At 44.8% G+C, this 14,454-nt stretch overlaps 2 protein-coding genes across 4 annotated transcripts in view; one reads left to right on the plus strand and one right to left on the minus strand.

The window, feature by feature from the left end:
• The window catches only part of LOC118637362 (Golgi pH regulator), a 94,439-nt gene that overhangs the window by 67,631 nt on the left and 12,354 nt on the right, over window positions 1-14,454 (plus strand). The window contains exon 15 of one of the 2 annotated variants that reach the window (XM_036272760.1): window positions 916-1,017. The exons of the other annotated variant lie outside the window; for it this stretch is intronic. Within the exon in view, the coding sequence (XP_036128653.1) occupies window positions 916-1,002 (87 nt within the window). The 3' untranslated portion in view covers window positions 1,003-1,017. Of the gene's footprint in view, window positions 1-915; window positions 1,018-14,454 lie in introns of those variants that run through there. 2 annotated transcript variants of the gene reach the window in all.
• PDZK1 (PDZ domain containing 1) lies at window positions 966-13,828 on the minus strand. Of its 2 annotated transcripts, XM_036272757.1 has the most exons (8): window positions 13,618-13,828; window positions 12,637-12,886; window positions 10,569-10,705; window positions 9,550-9,745; window positions 7,450-7,646; window positions 3,793-4,014; window positions 2,944-3,234; window positions 966-1,019 (listed from the first exon to the last, which is right to left on the minus strand). In XM_036272757.1, the coding sequence occupies exons 1-8, from the start codon at window positions 13,825-13,827 to the stop codon at window positions 966-968; spliced, it is 1,557 nt and encodes a 518-aa protein (XP_036128650.1). In that variant the 5' UTR covers window position 13,828. The 2 variants fall into 2 exon arrangements, with proteins under 2 accessions (XP_036128650.1, XP_036128651.1); XM_036272758.1 differs by lacking the exons at window positions 9,550-9,745; window positions 10,569-10,705 and having other exon boundaries at window positions 13,618-13,827.

Raw genomic sequence — 14,454 nt, forward strand, 5'->3', positions numbered from 1 at the left:
TGGCCTTAGCTTTATTTTGTCAAGGATAACTTGGTATTTTGCTTGTGTGCTCTCACGAGTTAGCATCCCAGCTCTCCTTCCCCAAACCTTACCCCCTTAAAGTAACCAAGAGGTTAATCTGCTCTTTTCCGGGGATGGGATGGGGTGCAATTGAAAAAAATTCTACCAAGAGAGATTTCAAGTATGCCATTCTTCTTGATTTCCTTTAACTTGGTATCATTTAAGAGTTAATTCTACATTCAGTTCAATAATGATGTCTCATATTCCCTTCCCACCTGCCCCTCATGCTGTGGGTAAACAATGAGTAACTCTAACTGGAGTAAGTCACTTTCCTATCCTATGACTCAGTGTCTTCACCTATAAAAGGAAAATCTGTAGAACACTCAGAAATGCAATTTAAGAAAATCCTTAATTTACTACTGGAAAGTCTCTATTTATTACTAAGGTCTTATTCTGAATTTTATTTTGTTTTGGGTTTCTAGAGGCAAAATGAAGGTTAAAGCATAAAATGATTATCAAAACCAAAAACACTATTAAAGTTAGATCAGCTAACGGGGAAGGTTCAAGCACACTCAGATGGCAGTTTTAATGGCATTTATTTTAGTAACCACAACATTCTTTAAAAAGCATAATTTTAATAAGTTTATCTGCTCAGATACTTTAATTTGCAGCTCTCACATATACAGATTTAGCAGCCTATGGAAGTAAGAGAGATCATCACACAGAGAAATACAGTTCAGTTGAAACTTGAGAGATTACACGAAAGAATCTGGTCCCCGCCTTAGCTTTTCCTAAGGTGACCATAAATAAGCCACGTGCAGCAGCCACCGCTGGGACAGATGAGGACAGGAAACAGTCCCGTCCGGTGGCTTGGTCCCCAGCGTAGGCTCTTTAACAGAGCTCGTTCCCTGGAAGGGTTCCTGTGAAACACCCAGAGACAGCTACCGCCAAAGCCACTGTTCTCGTCACATCGCCGTGTCTTCAGAACTGGAAGAAGACTGAGAAACTGTACTGTGGGCCTGTGCAAAAGGAAACAAAGGCTCAGTCAGTGGTGGAGCACGACTCTCGGAGGTAGGTGGGCTACTACAGAGTTGCATAGTTAAGTCAGGGAGCAGAGTCACTTAGTAGAAGCCAGGTGACCTGAATTCCACACCTGGCTTTGTTTTCAGCTTGCTGTTTGAAACTGACAAATTTTGCCCAGCTGGTGTGGCTCAGTAGTTGAGCATCGACCCATGAACCAAGAGATCACTGGTTCAATTCCCAGTCAGGGCACATGATCAGGTTGTGGGCCCGATCCTCAGTGGGGGGGCATGCAGGAAGCAGCCAATTCAGTGTTCTCTCTCATCGATGTTTCTATCTCTCTCTACCCTCCTCTCTCTAAAATCAATAAAGAAAATCATTTTTAATTAAAAAAAAACACTAACAAATTTCTTAAAGTCTACATATATTTCTTGTCTATAAAGCTAGCATAGTACTATAGTTGACTCTCTAGAGAGACAGTATAGAATTCTTAAAAGACAACGATAATACTTTCTTTGTTAAGAAATCTAGAATATGGTCAAAGGCTATTGTGTGTGCTTTGGTCTGAATATTTGTACCTCCCTACAATTCATATGGTAAAACCCTTATCCCCAAGGTGATAGTATTGGGATGGGATTAAGTCATGAGGGCAGAGCTGGGATTAGTGCCCTGATAAAAGGGGGCCCCCAGAGCTGCCTAGCTCCTCCCACCATATGAGGACAGTGCAAGAAGCCCACAGCCTGGCCCTGGCCGGTTTGGCTCAGCTGTTAGAGCATCGGCCTGCAGTCCAGAGAGACACGGGTTCGGTTCCTGCTAAGAGCGCAGGTACCTCAGTTGCAGTTTGTCCCGGGCCCTGGTTGGCCATGCGGGTGGCAGCCACTCGATGTGTCCCTTTCACGTCGATGTTTCTCTCTCTCTCTCTCTGTTCCTCTCTCTCCCTCCCACTCTATCTGAACAAAAAATGGAAAAATGTCCTCGGGTGAGGATAAAAAAAAAAGAAGCCCACAGCCTGCAACCTGGAAGAGGGACTTCACCAGACGCCAACTCTGCGGCACCTTGATCTTGTACTCCCCAGCCTCCAGAATTGTCAAATAAATGTCTGTTGTTAATAAGCCACCCAGTATGCAGTATTTTGTTACAGCAGTCTACATGGACTATGACGGTGGGTGTGCATTAAAACTGTGTTTTATATTCCAATCAGAAGGATTAAATTAATATAATGAAAGGAAAATAACATAAAACTTTCAGTCTTGGCTTTGCCAAACATCTCCCTTATGAACTTGGATAGGTCAGTTTACTCTTGGACCTCAAGCTCATCTATGAAAAGAAATTGGACAAAAATAAAAACTGAGACTTACCAAGGAATTTATCTAATCAAATACATACAGAAAAATGTTTACTCTTCCCTAGTAATAAAACTTGCTTACCAATTTCTTTAAAAACAACTCTGTCTCTAACCACCACCATCCATTTTCATGCTTACTGTGCACAAGGCACTGTTTACACCACTTCAATAGTCTTGGTTAATACAACCTGGTGATAGTCCTACAAAGTGTCCTTGTTTTATAGGTGAAGAAACCAAGGCACAGAGACAGTAAATCCATTTGTCCAAAGCACAACCAGATTGTACATCAATCTGATACAAGTTCCATTTTCATTATAATTTTGATAAACTTATTTTATTTCTTGGTTTATTAATTCCAGATTACTGTTAATGCTATGAGAAATAAGGAATTTGTTGTTTTTATACTGCATTCTCTACCCTACAATAACTTGATTTACCAGTTACCTTTACACTATAATTGTTCAGTATTTTAGGAAATCTGTGTCAAACACAAATCTGTGTGGACACAAGGTGCACTTATGAAGGGCTCTCCCATGTTCGGGTAACTTAGATCACTGAAGAAACGTGTCACCACTCACTCGTTCCTTTGCCGGGTGTGAGGCGTGCTCGGACCCCGCCCACGTTCCTTCTTCGGAATCAAGGGGTACATCCAGTGGATCAGCCATGGAGGAAACAATAGGGATTTTCTTAGCCTGGAAATAATCATAGGCCTTCTTGCCACAGACTAAGAGCGTGACATTCTTCCCGCTGCTCTGGATTCTGTCCACCACCTTCTCGTAGAGCTCGTCCAGCACGTTCACCCCGTTCACTTCAACAATGACGTCCTCATCCTCCAGCCCGGCAAGGCTGGCGGGGCTGCCCTTCTGCACCTGCGAACACAGCTCTGCGTCATCGCTTCCGCGCGGACCCCAGAATGCTAGACCCGAGAGCAGATTCTTAACTGTGTTTTTCCTCTTGAACTCAAGTTTAGAAAGGTGCTCTAATGCTTTCTGCTTATGAATGCTACAACTTCTGTGTGCAATGAGTAGTGTTACAGTGGTTGAACATCATATTGTATGTCTCCCAGGTTAGAGATATTAGATTTCATAGGCCCCTTTCTGCTTTCCCAGCTGGAGAGCTCTGGGGATAGAGAGGGCATTACGCCAGCCCACAGAAGCAAACACACCATTTCCCAGTCACTGGACAGTGACTACAGTCATGCCAGCTCTATTTTGAAAGTATCTAAAGAGACAATTGAGTGGAACAGATGTTTAAGGGAAAAAAAAGATGTGACCTTAGGATGTACTAGTAGCTATCTCAAGGGGTCTGGGACCATGACAGCAATAATTTGAACCCAAGTGAGACACTCACTGTAGGCCTTAAATGTAACCTTTTAACTAAGCCATGGTGAGTGGGAGAAACAGGCCACTGGAACCGGATTACCATACCTCTTTGACAAACGGGCCTGGCCGACCCCGAATTGCATTTAAGTGGAAGCCATAGCCATTTTCACCTTTAACCAGCCTGCACAGCTTAGGCTTATGAGCTACTTCCTCTGTCGTTTCTGTACTTGAGACCTCCAGTGGAGCGGGAGTGGGGACTGGAGCCTCCTTCACAGAACCATTAGGCAGTTGTTGACTTTGATAGTAGAGAAATGGAGAGAAATGAGCCTTTTGAAAACAAAGGGGGGTGAGAAACATTAACTGTAAATATGAGTAATTACACTATTAAATGTGCTTGTTTAGTTCACACGGTGTCGTACATGCCCCACTCCTCCTCCAGAAACACGTGACTGTGGGCTGTAAAATTTCTCTCTCACCCCAACCAGGAAAGGTATCAAGGAAGCCTGAGCTTGGCTGTATGTGTATAAACATGTAAACAAATGCACATATACGTAAAATACAAGCAGTGCAGAATGTGGTACGAGGATCCAAAATAAGTCTAACAGAATTGCTAGTTTCTTCTGACTTGGCGATAGGCAAACCACTGAACTGTAGGCGTGCTCCCTGTCTGGAGCAGCAACAGTGATTCGCCCAACCCCCTCACTCAAAGTAGGTCCGCCCGGCCCTTGCCCTTCGGTAGGATGCTCTTCGGAGCTCCTTAGACACTTAGAGAAAGTGTAACACAAGACACTATTTTTATCACAATCCAAAATACACCAATAATTAATTGGGGGGAGGGGTGGGTGGTGGCATCTCCGATCCTTTGATATTTGCTCCCCCCACCACCCCTCCAGCACGCAATCTGCTGTACTCCGTTCACTATTCATTGTTGTAGCCACCACCTGACCCTTCTGGTATGGCAAGCTGCTCGGTCTTTATATGCTTCTAATCCAGCTCAGCTCCCAGGCCATCCATGAGAAGAAGGCACTGAAGGTCTTGAATACAGAAGAGGCATTGAACAGGGAACATGTGACTGATTTTTTTAAATAGAAATAAGAGCTTATCAAGAAGGGTGGGGAGCCGGAAGAGATTAACCAAAGAACTTAAATGCATATATGCATAACTCATGGACCCAGACAACAGTGTGGTGAAGGTGGGGTGGAGGGGGTCAATGGGGGATGAAAAGGGGTACATTTGAAATACTTTCAACAATAAAGATAAATTTATTTTTTTTATTTTTATCCTCACCCGAGGACATTTTTCCATTTTTTGTTCAGATAGAGCGGGAGGGAGAGAGAGGAAGAGAGAGAGAGAGAAACATCGATGTGAAGGGACACATCGAGTGGCTGCCACCCGCACGACCAACCAGGGCCAGGGACAAACTGCAACCGAAGTACGTGCCCTTAGCGGGAACCGAACCCGGGTCTCTCTGTACCGCAGGCCGACGCTCCAACCGCTGAGCCAAACCGGCCAGGGCAATAGAGATAAATTTAAAAAAGAAAAGCAATAAGAGCTTAGTTGACTAGGTTTTAATTGAGAGAATTAAAAGGGTAGTTTTGGGCCCTGGCCAGCTTTGCTCAGTGGTTAGAGCATCAGCCCGCGGACCAAAGAGTTGCGGTTTGATTCCGGTCATGGGCCCTCGGTTGTGGTTTGTCCCCAGCCCTGGTCGGGTCATTTGGGAGGCAACCAGTCAATCTCTCTCTCTCCCTCTCTCTCTCTCTCTCCCTCCCCCCTCCTCCCTTCCCTCCCTCCCACTCTGTCTGAAAATAAATGAAAAAATATCCTCAGGTGACGATTAAGAAAAATAAAAATAAATCAAAGGGAAGATTTAGGTATGGTGAGATCCTAGACCAGCAGTTAAATTGCTGCCCACAAGTGCCCAAACATTTGTGACGCAATGAGTAAAAATAAAGCAACTAAAGGAGTACAATGTGTGCTCTGCCCCAAATCACCCTGTTCGGCAGTCTGGCTAAAATTAGATCTGGAGTTCTCCGATTGTTATCTGTCTCACCAACCACAGACCACACTTCCTTTCTGAGGGAGAATAGCACCTGTACAGAACCTTCCAGGTACCCAGTTCAACTAACTCCAGACTGTTCAGTGATGTACTTACAAATTTTTCACATTTCTTTCTCCATTTAAAATGTGGGGAATTAATAGTAACTCATCACATGCAAAAATACCTCTGACATCACCATCTAAACAAGCAAATCAGCTCTCTGACAGTAGCAGCTAATCCTGCAGCAAAGGATAACATAAAACACTTACTGAGGCCCTGGCTGGTTTGGCTCAGTGGTAGAGCATCAGCCCACAGACCAATGAGTCCTGGGTTCGATTCCAGCCAAGGGCACGTACCTCAGTTGCAATTCGTCCCCCGGCCCTGGTTGGGGTCATGCAGGAGGCAACCAGTCGATGTGTCCCTCTCACGATGATGTTCCTCTCTCTCTACCTGAAGATAAATACAAAAATATCCTCAGGTGAGGATAAAACAAAAATTTTTAAAAAATTTTAAAAACCACTTAATGAGTTTGTATTTATTCTTCATTCAAATATTTGGGTGTCTAGTATGTTACGGAACTGGTTTAGGTATTTGCCTTACTCACTGATATATCTCAAACATTCGGCCCACCTATGCAACTTACTTTGAGGGGAAGAGGGAGGAAGGAGATGGGGACAGCCATCTTTATAGGTCAAAGTTATCTCTTTTTAACCAAAACATTAAAATTAGTTAAATCACTCTGTCATAAGATTAGAAGTTGGAAAGGACTCGATGCCAGAATCCTCTTTCCAACAGCCAGAGCAACGACCTTCTGACTTCTTGACCTTTTCTACCAACGGGGAGCTCACTACTTTGCAGAAATGGCGTACCCTTTCCTAGCAGCTGCAGTTGTCCTAGGCCAGAAGCTAGCTCCTCTGTCCGATCAAGTTACATTCCATAGAACACCTCAAAAACACGTCTCCTTCTTGTATATAATCACCTTTCAAATTACAGCAAGCTGTTCGGTAATCCTGTGTGGGCTTTTACGTGGGCTTTTGGAACTGGTCTGTAGTTTAAAATCCAATTGTCCCTATTCAGGGCTGCATCTGCCTATTTCCAGGCTACTGGCCAAAGATTTTTCTCAGATCACCAAGAGTAATTCTGCAGTTATATTTGCAAATTCTTTCAAAGTCTTGAGTCTAAGGACTTAAAACTCATGTACCAATCACATGGCATTCTCTTATCACTACCACTTTGAGCTTCAAAACAGCCTTAATGATGATCGTTACACACTTTCCAGTTTGAAGATCAAAGTGGTAACTTAAACAACCAAGTAGCAGAGGTTCTCAACCTTCCTAATGCCAAGACCCTTTAATACAGTTCCTCATGTTGTGGTGACCCCCAACCATAAAATTATTTTGGTTGCTACTTCATAACTGTATTTTGCTACTGTTATGTCTTAGGTGACCCCTGTGAAAGGGTGGTTTGACCCCCAAAGGGGTTGTGACCCACAGGTTGAGAACCGCTGAAGTAGAGGGAATGACCCAGCCAGTCGAAACCAGCCAGCCTCATTAGCGGACACAGTGGGTTCATAAATGGAGTGGCCAACGTGGTGGAAACAGAACCTCTTCATGGGCCAAACAGCACTGGTTCAAAAAAAAAAAAAAGGTAACTTAGCCAAAGTTTGAGGGCATGAGTGAATGGACCCAACCTTAACGCATGAATATGGGACTTGTGTTACTTACCAGTCGGTACATGCTGTCCGTCTCTTTGTCTACCACCAACAGTGAAGTCTGGTCTCCACCCTTTCTGATCATTTCCACCACACTGTCATGACTGAGGGATTCCACAGACTCGCCATTGACAGCAACTACCAGGTCATTGGTCTTCAAGCCAGCCTCCTCTGCTGGACTTCCAGAATCGATGTCTTTGATGATTTGACCTAACCACCCCCCAAAAGTAAATTATCAGAATACCGCCTGAAAAACGAGGATTTCTGCTGGAGCCCACGGCCCTGATAAAATAGATATACTAGGTGTGCTGAGTACAAATACGGACCCTCCCACTGAATCCTAAGAAGCCTGTAAGCATCCTATCCAGTCTCATTCCTTGCTCAGAACTCACTCCAGGAACTCAGCCTATTCATAATGAAAGGGTCTAAAAGAAAAATCATGTTTTACTAAAAGTGTCTGAAATTCCATCTTGTCAAAATAGTATGCTAAACATTAAGGGTCAGCACGTTCCCAGGAAGTCAGTGGGTATACTTGGATCCATATGTCTTACATAGAAGCTAAGCCATAAAAGAGGGGGGGAAGGGAAGAGTGAAGAACAAAACCAAAGAAATCAGACCCTAGGAGACTCATGCTGGCGTTTTAGCAGCAACAGTGACTGTGTATCGTGTGTGCATGCCAAGGTGTTCTAGGCTTTTCCTAACCTGAACTATCTTTACCAGATGCCTCTGTATGTCTCCCACTTTTTTTGTCCCTCACACAGTTTTAACAAGTTTTAGTTTCACTTTTCCAGCTAGTAGTTAGGCATCTCCAAATGGATGTCCCATAGAGCCCTCCCAATGTGATGTATTTCCCACACAGATCTGCTCTCAGACTCATCCTATGCAGTGTCTAACCAGGCCATCCCCCAATGCAACAGCATGGGCTTTGGAACTAAGCGGACCCAGTTATACCACAACTGTTTGACCGTATAGAATCACTGCGTCTTCTCAAGCCCTGAATTTCAGCAATTCTTGCAGAATTATTAGAACTAATGAAGATGTGGAAAGACCCCAAGACACTGTAGGCTTGATTTGTTCTTCTCTCTGGCAGTGCTCAAAATAACTTTGTTAACACCTCATAGACTGTAGGATCAAGTCCTAACTCCTCAACCCCCCGTTAAAGGTCCTTTACTGTCTCTCTCCAACCTACCTTTCTAACTTGGTTTCCTGTGCTTCACATTAGATGCCAATCAAACTGTGCCTGTGTCTCCTTGCTTTGTTACACAACTCCTATCTTTCTGAAACAGCCTTCGTGTCCCTGCCCCATCTACTTGTCCAAGTTCTATTCATACTACAAAGCCTAAGCTCAAGGGCCACCTCTACTGTGAGGCCTTCCAGCACCTTCTTAGTGAGAAGCGCTTGCTCCAACCTTGAATGCCTTCCACTGTGGACATGTGTGTCTTATTTCATCTAATGAGGAAGCTCTTTAACTGACAGATTCATCAGAATCACTTGATATTCTCAAAGGCCCTGAGGATGTTTTTATACAAAATGAACCAAATTAATAGTTGATGAATTCATGTAAACATATATAATAAAAAGAAAATAGCAACCACTAGGTATATAACAGTTTACATGGTCTGAACGTACATTCTTTTATGTTTGCACCTTCCCTAGGAGGACCTTTGTACTCACCTTGTTGAGCTACAAGGAATCGGAAAGATTCCTGGTTCTGAGTCTGAGATCCCGACCCACACCTGTGCCTCAGGTCTAGTGGTGTGCCGGGACTGCCTCACACCAGCTCTGAGCACCCACTGTGCACAGTCCTTCTCAACTTTGCATTCTGTGTCATGTTGTAGCTTGAAATCAGCCATGGTAGGGGTATTTATGCCACAAAAATCAACAAATGCTATACATTATGGCTTCACACACCCCCCACCACCACCCCCAGAGAGCCAAGGGTGTGCCCATCAACAGGCCCTACGTGACAAGGAAACTGGACCAGCTATGCTTTCTAGCTTCTTACTATGCCCATTAGGTTGGGGTTTGTAGGCCTCATGGAACTTCGGGCTCAGCCTGGGATGAAACCATGGGTGAATCCATGGCCAAGTTTCCTGCTCTCCTCATACCTTACCTTTTAGTTCTGGGCCTGCCCTCAGGTAGAAACCATAGCCATTGCTTCCCTTCTTCATCTCAACAATCCGAGGCTGGTGGGGTAATAATTTCAAACTGGCTGTTTCTCTCTTGAATTTTATATTCTGCTCACTATGGTGCTTGTCAGTTTCCTTGTCCACCAGCAAGAACATGACACGGCTTCCTGACTTCCTCACCTGCAACAACACACACAGGTGAGGACCAACATCAGCCTCCAAAAACGACGCTGGGAAAGGGGAAGGTTTCTGTGTAGAAGAACAGTGTCTAGATTCAACAGAAAACACGGGATGTAAGACCTAAGTTTCAGCTGTTACACTGTTTCCTGCCACCTTGCTGGCTTATCTACCTTCACTTCCAGTCGTTTTTCCCTGTGTTACGTACGGCCTCACATATGCCAAATGAACCCAAGTGAGAACTGGAATTCAGAAAACCCAGGAAGGTAGAACTTAGATGAAAGCAGGAAGAAGAGTTTGGAAAAGTAAAGGTCTATTTTGAAAAAGTATTCTCCTAGGAAAGAATGATAAGATTGGCCCATGTTCAAGATTCCACAGGACCTTAAAGGAAAACCTCAGACTGTTTTCCATGTGTCATGAGACTGCACTAGGACCTCCGATTTGGGGTAACTGGCCTTCCAGCCCTCCCCACGTGTAGCTCTATATCCATCGCCACGTTGGTCATCGTCCAGCTTCTATTAAAACGTTTTAGTAGCATAGGTTCAACATTGAATTTACTATAAATTCAGAGGGCATTCCCTATTAGGTACAATAAGATCCAACAGATAAAGTGGATTCTTTAGAACACTTCATTTCAAGACAGCATGAAACTAGCAAAGGCCTTATTCTCAAACCCGATGTCAACACTGCTTAGGCCTCTAGTGAGTCTGTTTGCTCTTCATACCGAAGGGCCACTTCTCACCATTATACTTCTCCCATCCTAGACCATCACTCCTACCCCGTCACTTCCAGCGAGAGCTAGTGAAGCATACCACAAGGAAAGTACCTTTTCAACCACTTCCTCATGCGTGGCATCTTCCACGTTCTCCCCGTTGACTTCAATCAAGTGATCATTGGCCAGGACGCCAGCCTTCATAGCCACACCTTGAGGTGTTATGTCAGTCAGGTACACTCCCTTTTGACCTGACAGAGAGCAGAGGTGGACAAATGTTACAACTCCATTAGATAGGAAGAACAACAGTGTCGGGTTTTCTCCCAATCATGTAAAACTAGAATTTCCCATTTTAGAGCCAACCCAAATGGCCTTTAGCTTCTGATTTGTAGGTTCATAATTATAGTTCCTAGCCAAGCTTGACACGGCCACTACTCAATCCATCTTTGTTGATTTGAATAGAATTTCTGAGCCCAACTAAAGGCAAAGAAGGAATCTCAGGTGGCACTGGCCTCTTGAACCAGAAAGTACCAAACCATCACCATACCATACTCCCTTTCTTTGCATTTGTAGAATTAGAAGACATCCACTCCATTCTGCCCTCTTTAATTAATACTGTTACCATCACAAGCCAGTGGAGTCAGTGACTCTCACTGACGCAGGCTGAAGAAGACAGGACAGGAGGGAGGGGAAGCAAACATGCATGCAGTCTGGACTCGTAGGTGGCGTGATTTAAGTGCTTCTGAAAGAAATGCTGTCAATTTTTTCAAGATACTAATATTCAGTCTAGGCAAAGGGTTGCTTTATAATGACTAAATAAATTAGTTGTAAGAAATAACAGTGACTGCCCGGCCAGCGTGGCTCAGTGGATTGAGCATCGTCCCATGGACTGGGAGGTCCCGGTTCGATTCCTGGTCAGGGCACATGCTCAGGTTGCAGGCTTGATCCCCAGTAGAGGGCGTGCAGGAGGCAGCCGATCCTGTTTCTCTCTCATATTGATGTTTTTCTCTCCCCCTCTCTCTAAAAAAATCAATAAAAACATTTTTTATAAAAAGAAAGAAATAACAGTAACTTAAACTCTGATTCCTCCTGTTTCTCCTGTTGCCTTGTTATAGCTCTGTCATGAAAAAAACATATTCTTTATGATTCTAATCTAAGCTATTCACCATGTACATTAGCCCAAAGGCCAAATGAATAGAATCTGAATCATAATTTTTTTTTTACCATTTTACTGATAACAGACTTTAAGAAACGCCAGCATCCCCTTGAGCACCTATACCATGTGTTTAATAACTGAGAGACTTGAGAAATATCTCTGATAGCTAGTTAAATAAGACTTGGGAACTAGTTTATGCTTACTATTGACTTGCTCTTTATCATTTACCAAATTATCTACAACCAGTGCCTCTCCAGTTCCAGAAAGAACATGGGAGGGCGGTGTTCAAGGTGGGACCACACAGCTCATGGCTCCAGCCTCGATCCCAGAGAAACCTTTATAGAACCTTTGTCCACTGAGCACAGGTCAACCTACACCTCTGAAAGTCCAGAAACAGCACTTCTAGTACTTCCTGATAGTCGGGGGTTTTCAAATCACTATGTACCTCTCAGCTAGAGGTCAGGGACACACCTCAGAGTGAGGCTGGGCCACAGTTGAGGGTACCATTGAAACGTCACAGGAGGGTGGGGATGTTTGCAGTGTCCTTAACAACTGTAACTGTCTGACACATCAATAGGTGCCCAAGAATTTCTTGAATAAATGAGTGACAACCTGGGCACTCCAAGAGAGGAAAAGATATATCATTCTTACTCAAAAGTATCTATTATGAAGAACCTCTTTTTTCTTGCTTGTTGTTCCCCAATCTGCCCTCCACCCTCACCTTAAGGAAGCTAGAAAAGAATATCACAGAAGCATCAACCTTCTGACCTTCTGGCCTCAAAGGCTCAGCCTAACGAACACTGGGCGTCAGGAGTGCCCAGCGCCACCCCACCCGACCCTGCTGCTGTCCAGTGTCTTGATACCTCGTTGCACAATTGGACAAGGCAAGGGTAGGGCTGGGGAAGAGGGGAGGGTGTAGCTGCTGTTGGATATCTCTAGCAACTGAAAAGTTAGACAAAGAAATCATTAATTGGTATCTTTTTTGGGGGGGGGAGTCGGTTGTTCATGTCCCCTCCTCAAGCTCACCTTGGACAGTCTTCAGAGAAAAGCCAAAGCTGCTTCCCTCCTTCACCAGGTAGCAGAGCCGCGGCTGGGTCCAGGTCTGTGCTCCTCCGTTCATCACAGGGGGCAGTTTCTTATCATTCAGACTTGGCTCCTTCTGACTCTGACCCAACTCTTTCAAGTCTACGTTTCTTTTTATGGCTTTCTCATAGGAATCTCCATCCAGAACTAGTAAAGTCACTGAATTCCCACTCTTTCTGACTAGATCCACAACCTAGGAAGTAGAAAGACAACTTTAACCAATAACCTCTACTAACCACCGGAGGCGGGTTGCTGGCTCATTGTCTGGCCCTGGAGCTTCTGAGAGCTAACCCCTGAGGGCCAAACAGCAGAGAGAGCCCTTGCCATCCCTGCCTCGGCCCACCCAAGGACCAGTGCAGATTGGGCTGGGCCCCTAGCGCTGTTGGACTGGAGAGTGTGGCCCAGCCCCTGCCCAGGGGACTCTTAAAAGGACTGATCCTTTCTAGGGGTGAATGCTACCTTAGAGCCCAACAGGTCCCCCCAGGTCTATGGAGAGTGTGGTGTAGTGAAAGAGCACCCCCTGGGAGGCAGGCAGAACTGGGTTCAGGTCAGGCACTCCCATAGGTTCACTGCGTGAACACAGGTGTCTGAGCCTCCACTTCCCATCTGCGAATGGCAACACGTACCTCATGGGCTGTGAGGAGGATTTAACAAACTCATGAATATGAAATGGCCTAGCATGGTTCCTAGCATGTAGCCAATATGCAACGCATTTTAGACCTGACATTACTGAAATCTAGGAATAATTTGTACGATTCTTGGTTAAGTGTGAGAGACTTGACTAGCTGGCAGAAAGTACCACCATAACAGTGTCCTGCCTTGCCAGGGGCGGCCAGGAAATCTCCGTCCACCCCCAAAACAATCATCAGCAAAGCTGTAGGCAATGACGATATCCTGGGAGAAATACCACAAATATCCATTCACCTGCATATGTTCTTCCTTGTCCACAAAGACGCCATTGATCCTAAGAACCCTGTCCCCATCCTGGAGGCCAGCCTTCTCTGCGGGGCTACCCTTCTCGACCACCCGGACCAGGTGGCCGGCAATGTCCTTCTCGATTCGCAGGAAGAAGCCGTAGCTTTGCCCTTCTTGTTTAGACAGCTTACATTCTCGGGGGTTGAAGGCGGAGGCCATTCTGTGATGAAAAACAAATGGATAAATCTATGGGGAAGAAAATCTAATTGGAGTGAGAACCCTGTCCTCCATGCCCTATAATCTTATTCTTCTAATCACACCCAATCTAGACCATTTGAGTAGCAACCCTGGGGGTACAGGAGGCTTCCTTCCAGTACTTACTAACGATTTTCAAATCTATTTCCCCAAATATAATCTTTTTACTTGAGTTTCCGATGCATATATTTGTGTGGGTCCTAGACACAGATGCTTTCATTTCAATAGCTCCAAATCCAGATTCTTCTTTGTCCCTTGACCTAAAGAAATTAGGTCCAAAGACATGACCTAAATTTTTAAAGAACATACAAGCCCATTTTCATGCCAATATTTTAAGTGCCTGGAAAGTTCTGGGCACTGGGGATAGATCTGTAGACAAGATGGGCCCAGGTGCCTCTCACAGGGGGAGAACATGTTTTCACATGAACCCAGTTCTGCGGGGAAAGAGAGGCCAGGGAAGAATCAATGAAAAGGGAGAACATAACCAAAGGTCTGGGAGTAGGGAGGGGGCGGGAAGAATCAAGAATGGCTTCTTGGAGGAAGATTTCCAAGACCTGAAGGACTCTAGGAGTCGGGGGGCAGGACAGGACA

This window comes from Molossus molossus, unplaced genomic scaffold (assembly GCF_014108415.1).
Source record: "Molossus molossus isolate mMolMol1 unplaced genomic scaffold, mMolMol1.p scaffold_m16_p_20, whole genome shotgun sequence".
NCBI lineage: Eukaryota > Metazoa > Chordata > Mammalia > Chiroptera > Molossidae > Molossus > Molossus molossus.

Excerpts from the sequence above, each read along its gene's own strand:
- PDZK1 (XM_036272757.1), bottom strand. The coding sequence starts at position 13,827 with ATGGCCTCCGCCTTCAACCCCCGAGAATGTAAGCTGTCTAAACAAGAA. Across the intron at positions 4,015-7,449 it reads CGGACAGCATGTACCGACTG|GCTCATTTCTCTCCATTTCT; the intron begins GTAAGTAACACA and ends TGTTTTCAAAAG. Across the intron at positions 3,235-3,792 it reads CAGGCCCGTTTGTCAAAGAG|GTGCAGAAGGGCAGCCCCGC; the intron begins GTATGGTAATCC and ends CTGTGTTCGCAG.